General features: G+C 42.9%; 1 protein-coding gene across 1 annotated transcript in view; it reads left to right on the forward strand.

Moving 5' to 3' along the window:
* The first annotated feature begins 437 nt into the window (after positions 1 to 437).
* vstm2b (V-set and transmembrane domain containing 2B) overlaps positions 438 to 23314 on the forward strand; it is a 30484-nt gene continuing 7607 nt past the window's right edge. The window contains exons 1-4 of the mRNA XM_075470036.1: positions 438 to 1087; positions 1463 to 1650; positions 2474 to 2503; positions 3127 to 3568. Of these exons, the coding sequence (XP_075326151.1) occupies positions 1015 to 1087; positions 1463 to 1650; positions 2474 to 2503; positions 3127 to 3568 (733 nt within the window). The 5' untranslated portion in view covers positions 438 to 1014. The remainder of the gene's footprint in view (positions 1088 to 1462; positions 1651 to 2473; positions 2504 to 3126; positions 3569 to 23314) is intronic.

Here is a 23314-nt window from a genome sequence, read left to right on the forward strand (position 1 = left end):
CCCCGGTTCGAGTCCCGCACCGAGCGGCCCTTTGCTGCATGTCTCCCCCCCTCCCTCTCTCTGCCCCCTGCTTCCTGTCTCTTTCCAACTGTCCTATCATTAAAGGCATAAAAAGCTCAAAAAAGAAAAATATATATATATAAAAAAAAAAAAAATCTGCTACTTCTCTTCATGGACACCTAAGTGGTTCTCAGAGAACAGCTTGGTATTCAAATGGGGATTTAATGTGATATAAGTTTCAAACTGAGTCGCTCTTTAGATTATCTCGATATCATCAATTTAAAGTTAAACCGCATGCAGCTTTAGTCCACTTACTGACTCATTGTGAGTGTGCATTCATGGCTTAAATGAAAGAAAAGAAAACTATGTTTATTATTTAAAGGCCAGTGCGGTGGAGCAGTGAGGGGAGAAGACACTGTGCAGCGGGGATGGAGAGAGAGGCGCAGAGGGGGGAGGCTGTCCAGCTGCGACATCAGTCAGAGCGAAGGCGCGGACAAACGTCTGCTCTTCCCGGCGATTATCCCCGTCGGACAGCACCCGGGATAAACTGTCCTCGCGCCGCGGTCTCCAGTCCGGCACGCTGTCACACACACAAGCGCAGAGACGGGATTGGTTGTGTGAGAGGCGTTGGAGTGGAGCCAGAGAGAGCCCTTCCTTCGCCAGGGATGCGGGATGGAGATGGGGAGCAGCAAGTCTATTTCGCTCAGCGCAAAGTTGGTTTCCTTCTTGGAGGCATCGGGGAATAAAAGAGCCGCCTCTCCTAAAAGGGATTAAATTTTGCCCCCTGGTTGAACTATCCCGGTTCTGTTTCTGCGCTGAAATGCGGACTTAACCCTCGAGCTCAGCTCTGGATCGTTGTCTAACTACATGTTGCAGCTGATGCAGCTGCTCTGCTTCCATTGGGTTCTTTGCTGTTCATATTTGGATTTTATTTTTGAGCGATCGGCTAACAACTCATCTAGATAAAAAAACATGATCTTTTCATAGCCGTGCAGAGTGTGACTAGACTGTGACATGGAAAGGACAGGACTCTACAGCCTCCTCTATTATTTTATTCTCAACACGCCTTTTATCATTTGTGCAAATGGTAAGTCGAGTAAAAATAGATTAGGGCTTTTGACAACCTGTAGTTGCAAATAGCTATGCCACCCACGTTCAGCTTTAAACATGCCCTACTAATGTTTAAACTGCCTGCATATTTTACTGTACGTTTTTCCCTTAGAAGCGTATCAAAGCATAATATAAAGACAAGAAATAAGCTGATCATTTCCAGAAGTGATAGGGACTGATAAAGCAGAGGTCGATGTAAAATACAAAAGCCTGTTAATGAGAGTGCACAGTGTAATTCAAATACAGGAGGATGGTAGGCCAAGAGCAGAAACATTTTAGGTTTGTGGAAGGTAAAGAACTTAAGCTTGACATTACCATTAATGTATCTGGTGTTTTCCTTCATACACCAAAGCTGCATTTACTGAAGTCCCTAAAGATGCGAGTGTGGGGGAAGGAGAGGATGTGGAGATGCCCTGCGCCTTCAAGGCTGTCAGCTCAGCACCCATGTCTTTGGAGATTCAGTGGTGGTACCTGAAGGAGGATGGCCCTAAAGAACTGCCTCATGAGCTGCAGATTAATGCTCCAACAAACAGAGCAAAGGTACGTGGAGCTTACCTGTACCCCACATGTTCTACATCCTCTCAGCACTTTGTTACCCAGCAACTTAAAAGACATCCGTACATGTGCTGCACATCTGCTGTATATATCTGCCGAAAAAACTGAATACATTTACACAATCAATCTACTGGCTGTAATTACCTGTGAAGTGATTTTCAATTGGTTCAGTTTACCTACAATTACTTACAATCACCTGCTTCACCGTCTTTGCAGCAGTGGCTTGTGTAAGCTATAAATCCGCACATCATGCAATTTACCAGCTTGTCATAACGTCCTCGTGATAAGTGTCTGACCTTGGCTGTATTTGTTTGTGTTTACACTCACAAAAGAAGGACATAAGCATGTTTATTACTCAGGAAGATGGTGATGTCGCTCTAATGGCAGGAAGGGCACTTGTTGGCTATCAAACCATTACATTCTTCTCAGGTCCACTGCTTAAAGTCACCGTAAGAGGATATTGTGGCAGGACACAGTGGGAATGAGTTTTCCCTTCAGCGTGACAGATCAGTCTAAATTTTTTTTCAGCTGTCTGAGGAGTCGGGAACAATCACATCTGTGGTATTTCCTCTGCAAATCAAGCACATGCAGTGGGGGAAATGAGTGTAGAGGAGAAGACAAGGAGGGCCAGGAAGAGAGGCTATCAATGGTGTCTTTGAGACATGTACAGAAGCAGCTCTGCTCATACCATTCGCTCTCTCAGTTAGGAAAAGGAAAACCTTTTGTTGAAAGTGCATCTTTTACTGAAATAATTGATTGAATTTGATCTAATGTTGTTCATGTTATTCATGATGTTTTGTCATTTCAGGAAGGTTTGAGAGAAGCCACAAAAATAAGTGTAAGTGTCTACTTTCTATTCTGATTCAAAGGGTGTTCATCATACCTTTATTCCTTGAACGCCACAACTTGTAATCAATGATATTCCAATCTCTTTGACAAATAAGAATACTTTAGATAAAGAAGACATTTAATTCAATAATGAGAAATATGCATTTGATTTTGTTTTGTAAATAAGTTTTTGATTTGTGGCATCTGAAAATTTAAGCTGTGAAGAATCTCTTTTGCACATTTGTGTGCATTTTTCCAATCAGCCGCATCCCACCCAGTCATGTACGTTCCCACTTGCTGCACACATAATTGATCTCATAATGTTTTCAGACCTCTAAGATGGTGTCAGTGATACTCAAGCAGGTTCAGGTCATAATGTTACTTTTTAGTAAAGGTAAAGTGCTTCCTTATTAGAGATAATTGAGGCTTTATAAGAATGAATGTGTTGGTCTGCTGAACAGCTAACACACTGTCATGATTTGGTGCTGTTTTTTATGCCTGTACATTCACCTCTGTTCATAAAACATGAAGCCACCCTCATTAAGCTGATGATTAATGCATACTAAAACCAGCTGTAATTGAAACACTGCAATATGCCAGGTGTTCAGTGTTCTCTCTCTGCTTTGGCTTCAGACTGTGCGTGTTCAGGGCAACGCCATCTCCCACCGCCTCAGCTTATCTAAGGTAAAGAAGGAGGACGAGGGGGTGTATGAGTGCCGCGTGTCTGATCTGTGGGCTGAAGAGAATCAGGAATTTACCGTTCACGCCAGCCTGCATGTCATACCAGGTGGCGGCATGGTGGCCGAGGAGGCCGTATCGCACATCCAGAACCGCTTGTCCCTGAGGAATACCAACACGGCTCTGAGTGGGGGCTCTGCAGGAAGCGCCACCTCCAAGCCCGGCCAAGGGCTCACAGGAGGTGTGAGTTCAGAGCAGGGGAAGCGCCGGGGGCCTCAGAAGGCTCAGCCCAACCTCCTCACCTCCATCACATCCACAACCACCCCCTCCATCGCCAAGTCATCCGCCTCACCACTGCCAGGGACTGCAGCCATCTTTCGGCAGCAGCACAGCGCCGGTGAGTGAGTGAGTGTTGGAAAGGTGAAAGAGAACCACAGTGACCCCTAGTGGTTGTTTAAAAAGTCCCACCTGAGATGACCCCAAAACACACACACACACACACACACACACACACACACACACACATGCAGTTCAGCAGACAGTTTGGCTGCTTCTCTAGTCTGCATTTCACAGTCCAACTATCTTAGTCAATCCAATTTTAACAATGTGCTGTTGTTTCTCTTATGTGCCCTTTAGCTTTGAGCCATTGTGGAAGATTGGGAAGAGATGGAGAACTAGGTTTCACTCGCTTCCTCCTGTCACCATAATTTCAATATGTTTTACATTCTAGTCAAGTCCTGTCAGCCAGTCATATTGAACACGACTTACTTAACAACAAACCATGTATGTAAATCTTTATTTGGACATTTTTGGAAAGAGTGAGAGATTTTAGGTGCAAAAGAGTGTTCAATTTCTTTGGTATTTTTGGTTTGTTGATCACTTTCTTATCTTTTCATCAGGATTGATTTATCTTGGAAATTGAGAGATCATTACATTTATTGCAGTCATATGAGCGAGTAATTTGGTATTACTCCCTACATACACACTGTATGAATTCTCTAATAAGTGCCATCACGCCAACAAACCTCTTTCAGACATGGGACACTTATGTTGACTTGTTTATGGCTGTATAACGCCTATTTATATCTACCTCTGCCAGCAGCTTGGCAGATGTTATGGGCAGGGATGGGAGGGGTGGAGAGTTGTAATCTACCTCCTCATAGCTCTTCCCTTGCCCCAGTTCTGTTCAATGAAGCATGCTTATGAATAATTAAAACTGAACGCAGTCTTGTTGAGGCTTGTCGGGCATGCTGCTGATGGGGAGAGCATCCCGTCTGGACAGAATGACAGACTGTGTGCAGGACAGAAACATGCAAATACCATATGCTTATGTGACAGGCCTGTGCTTTGACTGACTCAAGTATTTTGCTTTCCATTTGTCTCCATCATGTTGCTTAAAAAGTGGGACTTGTTAGAGGTGTTGGAGACATTGTTTGTGTTCTCAGTCTGTTTGGAGGTTAGTTGTTTTTACTGTTCTTCCAACTTAAATCAGGCAATAAGAGGCTTGTCCCAGAAACAATGGATGGGATTTCTTTTAAATGTATTTTTTGCCCCAAAAAAGCAAACCAGCAATAATCAGGGACGTTGTGAAGCCAGGTGCCCATAATTAATTTATGTAACCTGCATCTGTTAGCTCTCGTCTGGATGATTACTGACACAGCATATAAATGCTGACAGCAACTAAATCTACTTTCATCACTGGACTGTGATGGATCTTATTGTTTTGGTCTTCTTGAAGAAGTTAAGTTATTAAGTTATCGACCAAATTGTGATGAAATATTGATCTCTGATCTCTTATTTTATCTCTTATATTTTGATTGCCTTTAGAAAGTTGCCTTTCTACAGTCATGTGAAAAAGAAAAGTCCACCCCTCTAACAGTCCATAAAACAGGTCTTCTGGTCCCTACCAGGTTTTTAAACTAAGGTCAATGCAACCTCAGATGGATAGCAGCACATGACATATTACCCGGTGTCATTATTTACTGAACAAAAACTAAGCCAAATATTAGAATCCTTTTTTGAACTTTTGTGAATCACCCCATGATTCAACAGCTTGTAGAACCAGCTTTTGCAGCAATAACTCCAAGTAACAGTTTTCTACAAAATGTTATCAGTCATACAGAAAATTAATTTTGGCCCACTCTAATCTTCTCTATGCTTTGTTTGGTTTTCACCAAAAATACTGCTGTGCATTTTGACTGGGGTTGCCAACCGTCCCTTGAAAAATGGAATCGTCCCGTATTTAGAAACAAAAGCGCCGTGATAAATATGGGACGATTCCATTTTTCAAGGGACGGTTGGCAACCCTAATTATGACATTCCAGAAGTCGTTCCAGAAGTTGTTCCAGAAGTCTTTAAGTCATGCTTTCTTCTGCAACCCTTCCAAACAAGCCATACTTGTTCAGTCTTTTTCTAATTGTGCTGTCATGAACTTTAACATTTAACATGCTAACTGAGGCTGGTAGAATCTGAATTGCAGTTCTTGGGTTTTTTACAGTTTCTCTGAGTGTCATGATCATGCTTTGCTGTGATGTTTGTTTGGATTTTGAGCCTTAGGTGGGGTTGAGCAGGTTCCAGGAAGTCTGCGACAGAGTTTGGTCAACTCCTGCTCTCACACCTGTTCCTTACCCTCCTGGAATCTATAGCCCCTTTCACACTGAGGAAGAACCCGCGTTTAATTCGCGAATTTAGTGTGTCTGCTGTTCCTTTCACACTGACGATCCGGGCTGGGGTGTCAACTCGATTCGCCATTTGACCCACGTCGGACCCTAGTCTCTTTGCCGAGCCGAATTTGATGTGAAAGCAATTGACGCGGGATGGACGTGGGCGTGGTGTGACGTGAGGAGTTTAAAAGACAGAATGGACAGCTGTCGTTGTCAGTCGTCCTCAAAACTGTTCAGAGCATTGGACCAAAACACCAACCCTTGTGGTCTTGCCATCTTCCACACTCTTCTTGCAGACACATGTGTGTTCAGAGCCATGACAGCTAAACGTCTTTGTCGATTGCGTCGACGCTGTTCGCGTTCTTCTGCTTCAAATTGTCGATGGATTTCCTCAACTTGGACATTATAGTGCTCTTGTATTCTCCGCACATGTTCTTCGGCGGCATCCCACATTGTGACCATCCACACCCCGTAAAATAACATCTCCATGAACTGCATATACACTTGCAAAAACAAGTCCTCAAGGTGTCCCGCCATCGTTGGTTTGAAAAAGTTGATGCAGACAGGTGTATTTAACCCTACCTCCGACGCATGGCTTGTGCCTACGTCATTGTACACGCCCAGCATTTTATGTGTTTCGTGTGACGCTCTGCCACTAGGCAACGCCCCCTGAACTCGGCTTCAGGCGACACGGGTCACCTAATATGCCAAGCTTTCACATTGCTCGACTCGGGATTAAGTGGCAATTTGGACCCACGATGGTAGCGGATCTCAGTGTGAAAACAGCTTATAAGAGCAACCTGAGCAGTTACCTGGATTTATCTCTCTCTCAAACATTACCAAATTATCTCCCTCGCCTCTCAGAGACTCCCGTTCACCAGGTCATCATTTGTTGATAAACCTTGTCTTTACTAAAGCTCAGTTGTCTCAGCACCTGCTGTTAGGTCGTTTTGTGAGACAATTAAGTTCTAGCTGACACAACTTGCAGGGGTGTCTGCTCCTGGGAGGATTGACAACTGTCTTTAATGTTTTTCACGAGGGATGCACAGATATATTGGCCTAACATCAGTGTTGGTCAATATTCAGCTTGTTGACTGCAATCGAGTCGAGGCACTTAACTGATATAGTCTAATTCAAGCCAATTAGAGTCCAATTCATAGTAATCCAATTAATTAAATAAAAAATTAGTCCAAGTCATACATATACAGAGCCAATTCAAAAAACAAAAAAATTCAGTCCAATCTCCCATCCTAAGCATGCATGAGGCGACTGTGGAGAGAAACAACTCCCTTTTAACAGGAAGAAAATCTCAGGAAGGGTGGCCATCTGCCTCGACCAGCTGGGGGTTGAGAGGACAGAAAAAAGGGGACAACAAACACCATTCAAAGGATACCTGCTGAGAAAGAGAAACACAAGTTAATGACAAAAATAATTCCAAATGTATATAATGTCATATGAGGAACTAAACAGGGGAAAAGGAGAGCCAAGTCATGCAATGTTGGTTCCACAAGAGAGGGGCCTGATAACTGAAGGCTCTGCCTCCCATTCTACTCTTAGAGACTCTGGGAACCTCAAGTAAACCTGAAGTTTGAGAAAGAATGTTGGGAAAATATCTAACAATCTTTAAGATATGTGTGAGAAGAAGAATCTTAAATTCTATTCTGAATTTAACAGGGAGCAAATGAAGAGAAGCTAAAACTGGAGAAATATCATCTCTGCTGTTAGTTCTCATCAGAACTCTGGCTGCAGCATTTTGGATCAACTGGAGGCTTTTCAGAGAATATGTGGGACAGCCCAATAATAAAGAATTACAGTTAGGGATGGGAATCGAGAACCGGTTCCCAGTGTTTCAATTCCTTGGAATCGTTTGGCAATTTTGCAAACGATTCCCTTATCGATTCCAGTGGGTGCGAATGACGTCCAGCGCAGCCAGCAGTCAACAGTAAACATGGCGCGGTACAAACGCTTGAAAGTTTGGTTACACATCCCTAAAAAAGACGACAACTGGGCAACTTGAAAAGTGAATATTTCACCAAAGGGAGGAAATACTACCAACATGCAATAACTATGAATGAATGTCGCGTTTTTTAATCTGCTCCGGACTAACGTTGGTGAATCTGAACCCAGCAACGTTAGCATGTCCTCGGCTAACACTGCAGGTAACTAACTAACAAACTAACTAACTAACAAACACTACCTATCATGTTAGCACCATTTGCCTCATTGTAAAAGCTGCTGTTAGTAACGGTTAAGGTTAAATGAATGCCTTCTCAGGCATTACATTTAGATGAAATCATGAGAGACAGAGCCTGACTGGCTCAGAGCCAGAGGCTGGTGGTACTACCCCCAGTTCACCTCTACCTCCAGCTTCTCCTTTCACCAGAGCAGGGAAGAGTTAAATTACTCAGGCCATGATAGACCAATGTGGACCTCAGCGTTGTTGGGTTTGTAAGGTCATGACTCGTGTTACTTCTAAACTAAACAAAGTTGATGCTTATCGACCGGTTTGTTACCAAATGAGAATCGATAAGGGAATCGATAAAGAACCGAATCGTTAAGCAGAATCGAAAATGGAATTGGAATTGTTAAAATCTTATCAATTCCTATTCCTAATTACAGTAGTCCAATCCTGAAGTAACAATGCATGGACCCGTTTTTCTACATTACCCTGAGACAGGATGGTCCTAATTTTAGCAATATGATGAAGGTGAAATCCTAGAAACATGTTTTATATGTGAGTCAAATGATAGATTCTGGTAAGAAAACCAAAAAACTCCAAGGTTCCTCACTGTTGTGCTAGAAGCCAAGTGAATACTATCTAGAGTAACAAAATAGCTAGACACTTTCTTTCTGAAGCGCTCAGGTCCAAAGATAACGACTTCAGTTTTGTCTGAATTTGGAAGCAGACAGTTTTGAGTGATCCAGGTCTGTATGTCTAGAAGACATGCTTATAGTCTGACCAACCTATTGGTTTCATCTGGTTTCATAGATAAGTACAGCTGAGTATCATCAGCATAGCAATGGAAATTTATGCCATGCCGTCTAAGAATGTATTAAGCATTTATAAAGTGAAAAGAATCGGTTGTTAGATGATATCATTGAAACTGGGATATTTCTTGTCAGCTAAAGCAATTTATTAACACAGTTGGTAATTGCTTTTTTACTATAAACCAAAATAAAAAATTAAAAAAAATTTTAAAAAAAATCGATGAATAAAAATAAATAGTAGGTGGTGTCAACTCCGATGCCCTGCCAGAAAAGTCTGATAACAGGTCTCTTTGTTGTAACAATTTCACGATAGAATATTGACTGCTCAAATAACTTTTCTATGAAATTACAAATTTGTGTGGCATTTTCAGGTAGTATAAGATGTGGTTCTTGTCGTAATACCCATTTTTCAAATTGCAAATATTTGAGTTTTGTTTAAGATTTAAACATTTTTACTAAGTATCTCCACATAAAATATTTAGATGTTGATTGTTTTTACATTCTTTGCTAGAAGAGAGATTTATATGATGAAGTCCCACATTTTAGACAAAGTTATTTGGCATGTTGAGGTGTTAAAAACAGTCATAAATATTTTATACAGACATATACTGTACTAAACAGGGCAAATCAGTGCAAGTAATCCAGAGAAATCAAAGAGGAGAGTGGAAAGTTCTGGTTTGGGTAATTTATTGAAAACACAGCTTGTTTCTTATAATCAGATCAAACACAATAAGCAGTGAGACTGAAGTGTGGGTTCCACCCCTGTGTTGGTGCCATTGCCATGCTGTGCTTACCTAGAAGGTAAAACCAGGAAGTCCATTTCAGCTTTATTAAATTAAAACCTCTCCATGTTATACAATTTCATGGCTTTTTAAAATTCATTTATTTTTATTTTGCCTTAGAGCATAATTGTTACGAAACAATAAAAGAAAACGTTTTATTGCTCTAAAACACATTTTGGTTATAATAAAAGCCTCTGACGCTGCTGTCCTACAATCACCCACTGATCAGAGCAGCCTCCGCTTTATCTATACTAACCTACTTTCTGTGTAAGCTGCATTTATGTGTATTCATGCAATTTTTTCTAGCTTCAGGTACCTTCACAGCTCAAGCTGCCTGTAGTGTCTTCTGAGCAGACATACTCAACCGCTGCAAACTCATCAAGTGCAAAGTTTGGTGTAGGGGGGATTATGTAGGGGAGCTGGGCTAGGCCCATTACTTCAAGTGAAAGGAACTCTGAATGCTTCAGCATACCAAGAGATTTTGGACAATTTCATGCTCCCAACTTTGTGGAAACAGTTTGGGGATGGCCCCTTCCTTTTCCAACATGACTGCGCACCAGTGCACAAAGCAAGCTCCAGTTTGGTGTGGAAGAACTTTACTGGCCTGCACAGAGTCCTGACCTCAACCTGATGGAACACCTTTGGGATGAATTAGAGCAGAGACTGTGAGCCAGGCCTTCTGTCCAACATCAGTGTCTGACCTCTCAAATGCGCTTCTGGAAGAATGATCAAAAACTCCCAGAAACACACTCCTAAAGCTTGTGGAAAGCTTTCCCAGAAGAGTTGAAGCTGTTATTGCTGCAAAGGGTGGGCCAACGTCATATTAAACCCTATTGATTAGGAATAGGATGTCACTTAAATTCATATGCGTGTAAAGTCAGATGCCAATACCTTTGGCAATATAGTACTGGACGGTTTTAGGTCCAGTTCCCTGAGCTGCTATTCATTATTCACTCGGAAAATACGACACAAGCAAGGCTGTCCCTGGTCCCTGATTTAAAGCAGCTGTTCATAGATTTTATCTCTGACAGTACAGGAAAATGCAGATAAACACTTGGTCGTTATTATACGTTTCACTCAGGAGCCGCGCTACATAACAGTGCTGAGAACCGTCTGCTCAACGTAAAGTGAGAGCATTACTTTTTTAGCCACAATGTTCAAGGAGTGACATATAAACCTGAATAACTACAGGTCTGGCTGATTCTGTTTTAGCAGTGTTCACAGGATGATGCCTCCCAACCATGATGCTTGCTCTGTTTGTTGTTATGCCAGTCATATTTGCAATATCTAAACAATTAGCTTGCAGAAAATCTATGACGAAATCTACAATCATTGCAGCATCCGTGCACAAAAGTTCGATCAGCCCCAGATAAGTGCTGACAAATCTCTTGTTTCTTTGATTGGTACTTTATTCTTATGCAGAGTAATTTGTTCACAGTGATGTCAGTTGTTTCTTCCAAGTAAAGTGAGTGCGACGAGCCACTGATGGCCTGTAAAAGCTACTCTCGAAAGTATGGTGCAAAAACAGACTTAATCGCAGCCGTACATTTGGTTCTGTGCGTTTGAAAGGCTCCAATCTCATCTTGCAGAATGTCAGACAAATCACCCAAAGCATTAAATGAAGTGTTGGAAGTGTCAATGCAGAGTTCACATTGTTTCTGGTCATCACAAATTCCAGTGTTCGCAATCCTCACTGATGCCACCATAAAATCTTTGACCATGGGGAGGCACCACATATTGTGTTACTTTGATTTGGTGTGGTCCTTCAGGTCTTTCAGGTGGGCCCATTTGTCCGGATTGCAAAAATTTGCTGTGGTCCTTGCTTTCATCAATTTTTGATGGCACTATGCACAATTTAGGGTCACTGTCACTTTTTCACTCTTTTCTGTAACTCTTCTTGTATTTTGCCCATTCAGCATCTTCCAGCTAAGTCTACTGAAGCAGCATGACTTGCTGCTAAAAATAGCATCATTAGGGCAATAGCCAATTGATACCAACAGGTCAGGGGGCATTTCTATCATCTAATCCTGATGACTGATTGGATGAAGTGTGTTTCAATATAATCTGTAGAAGGTTCACTTAAAAACTGCCTAATTGACTACAAACCCACCAAAATTATTATTGGGTGCCCAATCTGGTAACACTGTGGGAAAGCAGTCTCACTCCCAAAGGTTTTACTGAGTGGATCAGGGAGTAGGGCTACCTGGAAAGAAAGCCATGGACTAAAGTCCGGTTTACTTCACAGATTAATGAATTTAGTTGGTGATGTCCTTAAAGGGACACTTTGTAATTTCTTCCCCCATCTAGTGGTGCAATTTTATTTTGCAAAGTCGAATGAATTTGCTCTCTAGCGCCTCGCGTTTTCAAATGTGCGTTGCAACTTCTTGAACTACGGCAGGCGGTATGTGTCAAGATTCAAGAAGCTATAGCTTCAGACTCAAGGTCCATACAAACAAAAAGACATCAAGACACACAGTACAAAGAATTACATAACACACATACAATAACACTATAAATACAGATGACAGATAACATGTCAGATAACATAAGTTGACATAGCCTTTGGTGTGCAAGCAATGCAAGTAGTCATATTCCGGGAGTTACCGGAAGTGACGTCGACGCAGCAATAGCGTTAGCAGCGGTGTGTAGTTGCTATCTGGAAAGTGTTCTTTTAAATAAACTCCCGGTAAACTTACAAACTTTCTAATGCCTCGTTTTGTGAGTTAAGAGCCTATGTGTACTACGGCAGAAGTTTGGTAACAATCAATGCATTATTAGTGGGATAATTTACGAGATCAAATCTATTTACCATTAGCGCCAGTAATAAGCCATTTGGCGGACGTGACGTCAAAATGACGTCATTTCCGCTTACAGGCTTTGGGGAAAACGTGATTCGAAGTGCTTTATGTCCCTCTCAGCACTTCGTCGTTTTTCATAGAGCGGAAGGACATGGCAGCCTCCATAGAGCTTGCCCGCTCTATGTAGATACAGACAAGTTATTCTTCACTCAGGAGGATAATTGAGATTTTTGACAGAGATAATTTTACACCAATGAGGAATAATTTATGAATGAATATGTTGATTTGAGCTAATAAATGACTTAATTTATTACATAGTGTCCCTTTAACAATATATTTAACCTGGAAACAAGTTATTTAGCCTGAACTGATGCAGAGAGGAGTTTCTAATTCCTTAAACAACCATTTTGAAAGACACACCCTGAGGTCATGGTTCCTTTGTTTCAGAAAAGCCAAGTTATTGTTCTGCAAGCAAACAAAACAACAAAGGAGAAATCAGCAATACAGTGTTGACTGCAAACCTTAATTAATTTCATTGAACTACTGTTTTTCACCACATTTTGCAATCTGACAGATAGTGTATCTATGCAACAAATCACAGGTGCAAATGTCCACACCTTTCAGTGATAACTAATTCATGCACCTCTTCAGTAGGAAGCTGTAGCTCAGAACAGTTGTCCACCCATTAGAAGGTCGGTGGTTCGACTCCCGGCTTCCCAGCTCTTAATTTGGCTCTATATCTGAGAAATATCTGATCTCTCAGCTCTACTTTGACAGTTTCTGACAAGTCTAACTCATGTGATCCTATGCAATGGCTGTTTTAAAACCTACCATGTGATTTTACAAGATCTAACCCTTACGTGTGACTGCACTATATTCTATCCTTATGGTAAATGGAAAAAAGAATGCAATTGTGACTATGATACAGACATGAAACAAAAATTCTACTCATATTAAATCAGAAATACAGTGATTCTTGTTGAAATTGGTCAACTGAAAAGTGACCTGGTGTATGTTATTGGAGTCATTTTTCATACCTCATACCAAAAGACAGGGGCTACTCACGGAACATTTCTTTTCTGTGATCTTAATCCAGATGATCCTGTGTTGTTCTCTTTGCTCAACATAGTTTCTTATGGCTCATGAATCAGCTAGGTTCCGCTATTGCTGCTGGAGTATAAAAGATAGGTGTTAGGTTTGCCAGTGATGCTTTTTTTTTTAATAAAGTCCTCTGGCTTTGTCTTAAAAAGCCTCCTTTATATTAGACATATATTTTCAGTTTTTCTCAGCTTTTTTTTTAACCTCTGCCTTCTAAGCTTTGTCTCTTTGTCACATACTCTGTCTACCTGATAAAAACTCTGTCAGAATAACCGGTTCTGTAGTTTCCAGCATTTGGGTGAAATAAGTCGATGATATCAAACTCAAAACATTTTAATTTCTAATGGCAAAATAATTTGATAATTGAAATCCCCATCATCATCATTTACAGTAAAAATCTCTAGTTTGTCATGTGTACAAATTGTCTTCATTATGATGAAACTTAATTTTAAGAGTGAGCCATTAATAAACACATACATGAGATTTATCATGAACATGATGACACTGATGGTTGAGGCTGGTGTGGAGCGGTTAGATTGATGTTTATTAATTCACACTGTCAATGTTGTCCATGTTACAAGCAGCACTGCTGTGAATGAGGCAGTTGTTGAAAAGCATAGTGCAGAAAGCAGACAGGACTCCGCAAATAAAAGTGTATTCAGAGTGTTACCAGGACTAACATTTCATTAGGTGGAGTGGATTGGACTTAAGTTGGATACTACCACTGAAGAAATAAAGTGGTGAGTTCCTGAACTGACAGCCAGGAATGCTGCTCATGTCTGTTACACACTAAATCAAATACAGCTATAGTGGCTCTGTGACACTGTTAAATCCACACAGGGACCAGAAGAATCCATCCTCTGCATTTTTAAAAATGTTTTTTTAACCTTTTCCAGACAGCTCATGTCCTGGAAGCATTTGTCAGCAAATGAAGGTTAAAACGCAGAGCAGAGCTGAAAGATTACCTGTGTTGCCTTATTTTCAGTCATAACAGCCAAGGTAGTGAGCAGTAGTCACTTTTCTGCAATGTCATCTGGCTGAGTGACAGAAACAATTAATATGGGGTTGGGGGCGCTGCCGGAGGAGGGGAGAGATAAGCTGTCATATGCCTCAAATTGACTCTCATATTTTCATTTCTGCCCCAACGCTCCGTCACCATCCTGTGTATATTCACTGAGTCCTCAGCAGCTTGTAGGGTGGGCACACATCTCAAGCACGTTGTATTTACATGGTGTGTGTCTATCCAGGTGCACACAGTCACCTTCCCTGAGACATGTAGACATTTTTGAATAGAATGACAAACTTCAGGCTATTTGAGGACCATCCCTAATCCTTTTTTAAGAAGGAATGAAAATTGTCTAATAAATAATAACAACGACGATCATGTTGATGACAGGTTACATTGACATAAACAACTTTTGTGTACAGTACATGTCAGCAAACAGTGTGAAATGTGATAATCATTTGCAAGAGTGTCTGTGCATTTTCAGAATGCATTTAGTCTTTTTGGAATGTTGCACAATCCTCAGCAGTCAACTCTGAATGACTCTGTAATGTTTTCCGCTAAGCTGTAAGTGCAAAGCAGTTTTTCTCCCTCTAAAGTTGCCATGATTCAGATTCTATTCTTTCCTTAAGATTAGAGCTATTTTATATTAACATTTGCAATAACCTCACAGGCTGAATCCCAGAGGTCCTGATTCAAGCTTTTAAGTAACCTGCTTAAAAAATGATCTGATGGGGAAGCGAGGCAGATCTTCTCGTGTATGAAAATTAAGAGATTCAAAGGTGCATTCAAGGAGCTTGTTCTTGTTCTTGCCATCACACAACTGCATAAACTTTAAATAAGGCTGTATGTCCAGAAGGAGAGAAGGAACAAACAGGAGAAGGAAAGAAAAAGCAATGAAGAGTTTGGCTTCAATTATCAATGGGAATATTTCAATTTAACCACTAAACAATAAACCTCAAGAATTTGGAACACAGGGTCATTAAAGATAACATTAAATAGGGAATAAATAATATATATATATATATATATATATATATATAATTTATTTTAATAAAATTGAAACTAAGATTGCAGATAAAATTAGCGTTTGAAAAAAAAATACAAATAAAAGAGGAAGAACAAAAAGCTGGCTGGACCTTTTCCTCTAAAGGATTACAGAAAAATAAAACTGCCTAACACATAAATGTAGCCATATATGCTATATGTTATTCTGCTACGAGGAGTAAGGAATAAACCGAGACAAAATTGGACTGACACCAGCCTTCTTGTATGGGACAGCTGCTCCAGTCCCTTGTGTGCTTCCCCTGTATGTATGTATTATTTTCAGTTAATGTTAAAGGACACAACACAACTGTCTAAGATGATATAGTGATGCTTTGACATGCTCACTTGCATAGTTTATCTTAAATGCACTAAGAACTAATAACACTATTGTGAAGCATTGTGTACACGTGTCTGTATGAGAGAGCATCTGACAAGGTGACATTGTTGGTACTTAAGATTCAAATTCTGACATCTGTGTTGGTAACACACGCAGATTTACTAAGTATCTTATAATTAGTGAGCCTTCAGCTCTAAAACAACCCTGTGAACAGAGAGCTTCTGTAGTTGAATTGTGGAGGAATAAAATCTTTCTCAAGTCAAAGAAATGAACAAAGTCTGTTATGTACCCTGGTAGTTGATTTATTCGAAATACATGCTCATACAGAACATGGAGGGCTCTCCCGTTGCGGCGCGTCATACAAGCTTTTATACAGTGGTACAAACAAGTTACACAGAAAGGAGTTATTTCCTGTCTGGCGCACGAGGCGCGATCTCGTGAGGTGCATGATGTAGCTTAACGTAAATCAACAGGATCTTCTCACAGTAAGGCCTGCGCATCCCACGCATGAAACTTACAGATAAGGACACAGATGTTCGCAGGTTGCAAGTTGCAGGGCAGATTTTACTATTAATATCATGTTTTTGCAAAGCAGAGACAAAGTGCAATTAAAGTTCAGTGTCTGGTACAGCACACATTACATGAATATAAGATTGCCTGCAACATGGGTATATAAGATTACCTGTAACTATGAGTATATAAGACTACCTGTAACATAAGTATATAAAGTATATAAATTCTTTCACAAACTGAAAGATCACGAGATGCATTTCAGTTGGCCAACGTTACTTTCAAAAAGTCTGGTTGAGTTGTTACAGCTGTTAAATGTATCATGTAAGATGTACTTTTGCTCAAAATAGGACTTAAAATGTATATTTCAAACTTTTATAATCTACATAATGTTTCCTGAACACATCCATGAAAATGCTATTAGTAATGTAAAAAGACATTTTTCTCAGTTGCAGATTTGACTTTTTTTTTTGTTGGGCAAAGTTGACTGTTTCTTACGTTCCACATCCTGGACTTTAATGGGATCATTGTAAAAACATTCATGTCTGACACAGTAACACATCAAATCAACAGATCCTGAACAGATCGAAAAAACCAGTACATTTTCTCAAATGTGGACTGCGGTCCCAGTCTTTATTGTCAACTCAATTAGGTATTTTTTTATAAAATAATAACAATAACATTTAAAGGTTTTGTAAAGAATACTTAATTTGAGAGCATGTACAAAATACTGGTGAACAGTTCACACATATAATAAAATAACATGAAAATGAATACATTTTTAAATAAAATGTTAGCTTAGGTGTCATTCCAGACATTTGGAGAGCATCTTTGGCTACGTTCAGACTGCAGGCCTTGATGCTCAATTCTGATTTTTTTGTGAAATCTGATTTTTTTTTGTGAGGTCGTTCACATTGCAATTAAATACGACCTGTTTGTGGCCTGCTGTGTGAACGGCTTACCACCCCATACTATCCCGCATGAGCAGAAGAGCGTACGATGACGTCATACGCAGCGAGCGTGCCTAGTGTTTGCGGAAGTAAACATGGATGGTAAGAGTAGGAATGCATATATTGCGATTTTAAAGTAGTTGTCCAGCCGGACCCAGCACATTAATCACAGCATAATTTTAAAGAGGATATTAAAAAGAAAAAGAGCTAGGCTTTTGGCCCTGGCCTTTTGTGGGGCAGTGGCATCGTCTATCCAAAGACACATTTGGGTGCGTCGTCGTAGCCAGGAGTGGTGGGACTGTGATGTGAGCGGCTTTTCAGATGCGTAGGTCGGATAAATGCGCCCTGGCCGTTCAGACTGCAGTCGCATGGCAAAAGATCAGACACGTATCGGAATTAGGACCACATAAACAAGTGGCCTGGATCGGATTTGAAAAAATCCGATCTGTGCTGTTCAGACTGTCATGAAAAGATGAGATACAGGTCGCATAGAGCCAAAAAAAACGGATTTGGGTCACTTCAGTGTGGTGTCTGAACGTAGCCTTTGACTCTTTGGGGAATTATACTGATACTAATAGATACTAATACTGATGCCTGGGTGGGGGGAATGTTTGACAGAGCATCTACAAGGCATGCAAGGTGCACATCCAGGACCAAGAAAGTCCAACACTGGACCCTCAATGTCTCTGTTATGCCCTGTCTAGGGGTAACCAAGGCACAACATAAATTCTGACCCATTTTCCTCAACCCCCAAGAAACTACGGAGACATTTGGAATTTAACATGACAGTTTATTTATAATATATATATGAAATATAATGTGAACTTGGAGATATGACTAATAGGTTTTAGGATGGGCCAAAACAACAAACAAACAAAATTATCTTCAGGGAGGGAAACTGACCTATACAAAGCAACTTCAAAACTAAAGACAACCACTTCCTAGACTAACTAAACAGAACAAACTCAAGAAAATAATATGGCCACCCATCCCTACAGGCTCCAAGATGCAAGTTTGTTTACACATAAAAAAAAAGACTTCTGTGTGGCTGGTTGGGAGGAGAGGGAGATGAGTCCCCTTGATGTCGTCATCCCAGGTTTTTATTACGAAGTCCACTCCCAGGTAGCCAATCCTCTAAGGGCTTTTCAAGTGCTTGCCAATCAGAGCTTGGCACCTGCACATCGTAATTTACATAAAGTTAAAAAAAAAACAAAAAAAAAAACACAAGTCGTTACAGTTTCCCAGATCTGTGAGCCAATAAGAATGGAGGAGATATTCTGGATGTCATTAGCTTCTAAAGAATAAGAAAAACAGTCATGGGTTGTCTGAATGTTAAAAATCTGATGGAAGTAAAACAAATGTTCAAGAAAAACCCATAAGGAATTAAATGTTCAGGTTTTACTGTCCAGCCAGAACAAAAAAGGGATTTGTAAGGTTGGAAACAAAAAGACGTCATAAAAGTGCCATAAAAGTTAATTTAATTAAATTAAAAAAATTTTAATAGTGCCAAATCACAACAATGTCATCTCAAAACACTTCAAAGATACAGTCAAATTCAAGCCAATTGGAATCCTATTTATCCAAATATTATCATAATCCAATCAAATCGAATTAATTAAATTCCAAAATTGGTACAGAGCCAACAGAGCCAGTTAGAAAAAAGAAAAAGAAGTTAACTGGCTAAGGAAACCAACAGATTGCACTGAAACTTCACTTACGTGGGCGGCCGTGGCTCAGTGGCCGTGGCTCGGTTGTCCAATAACCAGAAGGTTGGCGGTTCAATTCCCACTCTCGGCACTCAAAAAAAGATTGGTGGAACTGATAGCTCACCTTGAGTGCCCCCATGCTCTGAATGCTCTAGGCACTGAATGGCTGCCCACCGCTCCAGGTTGGCATCTCTCTCTGAGTGCACGTGCACATGCATGTGCATCTTTATCCTGAGCATACAAGAGGCAACAGTGGAGGGAAAAAAACTCTTTAACAGGAAGAAACCTCCATCAGAACCAGACTCAGGGAAGGTGGCCATCTGCCTTGACTGGTGGGGGGGTTGAGAGGACGGGATAGAGGGAACAACAAGCTCCATGTTAACAGACCATGGTTGCTGAGAAAGTTTTAAGCCTGGTCTTAAAAGTGGAAAGGGTGTCTGCTTCCTGGACATTTACTGGCAGCTTATTCCACAAGAGAGGGGCCTGATAACTGAAGGCTCTGCCTCCCATTCTCCATCCATCCATCCATTATCTGCCGCTTGTCCGGGGATCGGGTTGCGGGGGCAGCAGCCTAAGCAGAGAAACCCAGACGTCCCTGTCCCCGGCCACTTCCTCCAGCTCTTCTGGGGGGACCCTGAGGCGTTCCCAGGCCAGCCGAGAGACATAGTCTCTCCAACGTGTCCTGGGTCTTCCCCGGGGCCTCCTCCCAGTGGGACGGGCCCGGAACACCTCACCGGGGAGGCGTCCAGGAGGCATTCTCACCAGATGCCCGAGCTACCTCATCTGACTCCTCTCGATGCGGAGGAGCAGCGGTTCTACTCCGAGCCCCTCCCGGATGACCGAGCTTCTCACCCTATCTCTAAGGGAGAGCCCAGGCACCCTGTGGAGGAAACTCATTTCGGCCGCTTGTATTCGCGATCTCGTTCTTTCGGTCACTACCCACAGCTCGTGACCATAGGTGAGGATAGGAACATAGATTGACCGGTAAATCGAGAGCTTCGCCTTCTGGCTCAGCTCCTTCTTCACCACGACGGGCCGGTGCAGAGCCCGCATCACTGCAGACGCCGCGCCGATCCGCCTGTCAATCTCCTGTTCCCTTCGTCCCTCACTTGTGAACAAGACCCCGAGATACTTGAACTCCTCCACTTGGGGAGCATTCCACCCTTTTCCGGCTGAGGACCATGGTCTCAGATTTGGAGGTGCTGATTCTCATCCCAGCCGCTTCACACTCGGCTGCGAACCGCTCCAGTGAGAGCTGAAGGTCACGGCCCGACGACACCAACGGAACCGCATCGTCTGCAAAAAGCAGAGACCCGGTTCTGAGGTCGCCAAAACGGACCCCCTCAACGCCCTGGCTGCGCCTAGAAATTCCGTCCATAAAAATTATGAACAGAATTGGTGACAAAGGGCAGCCCTGACAGGAAACATGTCCGACTTACTGCCGGCAATGCGGACCAAACTCTGACACCGGTCATACAGAAACCGAACAGCCCATATCAAGGAGTCTGGCACTCCATACTCCCGGAGCAACCCCCACAAGAGTCCCCGAGGGACACGGTCGAACGCCTTCTCCAAGTCCACAAAACACATGTAGACCGGTTGGGCGAACTCCCATGCACCCTCCAGGATCCTGCCGAGGGTATAGAGCTGGTCCACTGTTCCACGGCCAGGACGAAAACCACACTGCACCTCCTGAATCCGAGATTCGACTATCCGGTGGATCCTCCTCTCCAGTACCCCCGAATAGACCTTGCCAGGGAGGCTGAGGAGTGTGATCCCCCTATAGTTGGAACACACCCTCCGGTCCCCCTTTTTAAAGAGGGGGACCACCACCCCGATCTGCCAGTCCAGAGGCACTGCCCCCGATGTCCACGCAATGCTGCAGAGGCGTGTCAACCAAGACAGCCCTACAACATCCAGAGCCTTGAGGAACTCAGGACGGACCTCATCCACCCCCGGGGCCTTGCCACCGAGGAGTTTTTTAACCACCTCGGCAACCTCAGCCCCAGAAATGGGAGGCCCCACGTCTGAGCTCCCCAACTCTGCTTCCTCATCGGAAGGCGTGTCGGTAGGATTGAGGAGGCCCTCGAAGTACTCCCCCCACCAACTCACGACGTCCCCAGTTGAGGTCAGCAGAGCCCCGCCCTCACCATACACGGTGTTGACGGTGCACCACTTCCCCTCCCTGAGCCGCCGGATGGTGGACCAGAATCTCTTCGAGGCCGTCCGGAAGTCGTTCTCCATGGCCTCCCCGAACTCCTCCCAAGCCCGAGTTTTTGCCTCAGCAACCGCCGAGGCCGCGTTCCGCTTGGCCTTTCGGTACCCATCAGCTGCTTCCAGAGTCCCACTGGCCAAAAAGGCCCGATAGGACTCCTTCTTCAGCTTGACGGCTTCCCTCACCACTGGGGTCCACCAGCGGGTTCGGGGGTTGCCGCCACGACAGGCACCGACCACCTTACGGCCACAGCTCCGGTCGGCCGCCTCAACAATGGAGGCACGGAACATGGCCCATTCGGGCTCAATGTCCCCCACCTCCAACGGGACATGGCTGAAGCTCTGCCGGAGGTGGGAGTTGAAACTCCTCCTTACAGGGGATTCCGCCAGCCGTTCCCAACAGACCCTCACAATACGTTTGGGCCTGCCAGGTCTGACCGGCTTCCTCCCCCACCAGCGGAGCACACTCACCACCAGGTGGTGATCAGTTGACAGCTCCGCCCCTCTCTTCACCCGAGTGTCCAGGACATACGGCCGCAAGTCCGACGATACAACCACAAAGTCAATCATCGAGCTGCGGCCTAGGGCGTCCTGGTGCCAAGTGCACATATTGTAATTGTAATTAATTTAATGACCACACAGCCAAGCTGGTGGAATTTGTTTACAGTACAGCTCTTTGTACAGGATCCAATATAACATTGAACATATAGTATGACATACATACAAACAGACACATACATACGTCACACATAAATACATAAATACATAAGGGTCATACATAATTCATATCAACAACAGTCCTCAGCGACAGCAAAAAATAGACAGTCCTCAATGTTTGGAGTTCAGAAGAGTTATTGCTATGGGAATGAAACTGTTTTTTAAGCGGGTTGTTCTGGAAGTGACTATTCTGGAAGTGACTGTCCTGTAACGCCTCCCAGAGGGCAGTAGCTGGACGGCGTAGTGTGCGGGGTGAGTGATGTCGGAAATGATCTTGTGCGCCCTGCGTAGTGTCCGTTTGTGGTGGAGTGATTCAAGGGATGGAAGGGGTGAACCGATGATTTTGGATGCTCTGTTGATGATGCGTTGTAGTTTCTTCCGGGAAAGTGTATCGAGACTGCCGAACCAGACTGTGATGGATGTGGTGAGGATGCTTTCAACGATGGCTGTGTAGAAACGGAGCAGGAGATGGGACCTTACTCTGAACTTCTTGAGCTGTCGGAGATGGAAGAGTCTTTGCTGGGCTTTTTTGTAGATGTGGTCTGAGTTGATTTTCCATTTGAGGTTATTGCTGATGTGGGTCCCAAGGAGTTTGAATGTGTCAGTGATGGAGATGGGCTCACCTTCAATGAACACAGGAGTTTTGGGGGATGGCTGGCGTCTGAAGTCGACAATGAGTTCTTTTGTTTTTGATGTGTTGAGTAGGAGGTTGTGGTCTGTGCACCAGGTCACTGCTTGGTTGATCTGTGCACGGTATTCGGTTTCTTGGTTGTTGGTGATGAGTCCTATGATGGTTGTATCGTCCGCATATTTGTACAGGTTGACAGAACTGTGATGTGATGTGAGCTGGTTGGTGTAGAGGGAGAATAGCCATGGTGAAAGTACACAGCCTTGGGGTGCGCCTGTGCTGAGGGACAGAGGGGAGGATGTGATGTTGTTGATCTTCACCTTCTGTTGTCTGTTCCAGAGAAAATTGTGAATCCAGTGACAGATGCATGGGTCGATGTTCATGTCCAGTAATATATTGAGCAGTTTTTCCAGGTTTATTGTATTGAAGGCAGAACTGAAGTCCATGAACAGGATGCGGGCATATGTGTTTGTGGACTCTAGGTGGTTCAGTATGTGATGGATTGCTAAATTGACAGTGTCCTCAACTGATCTGTTGACTCTGTATGCAAATTGGAATGGGTCCATGAGGGGGGTGGTGATGGTTTTTAGGTGATTGAGTATGATGCGCTCAAATGATTTCATGACTGCTGATGTCAAGGCAATAGGTCTGTAGTCATTGAGGCAGGAGATGTTCTTGGTCTTGGGAACCGGGATGATGATG

The sequence above is a fragment of the Odontesthes bonariensis genome, chromosome 1 (genome assembly GCF_027942865.1).
Source record: "Odontesthes bonariensis isolate fOdoBon6 chromosome 1, fOdoBon6.hap1, whole genome shotgun sequence".
Lineage (NCBI taxonomy): Eukaryota > Metazoa > Chordata > Actinopteri > Atheriniformes > Atherinopsidae > Odontesthes > Odontesthes bonariensis.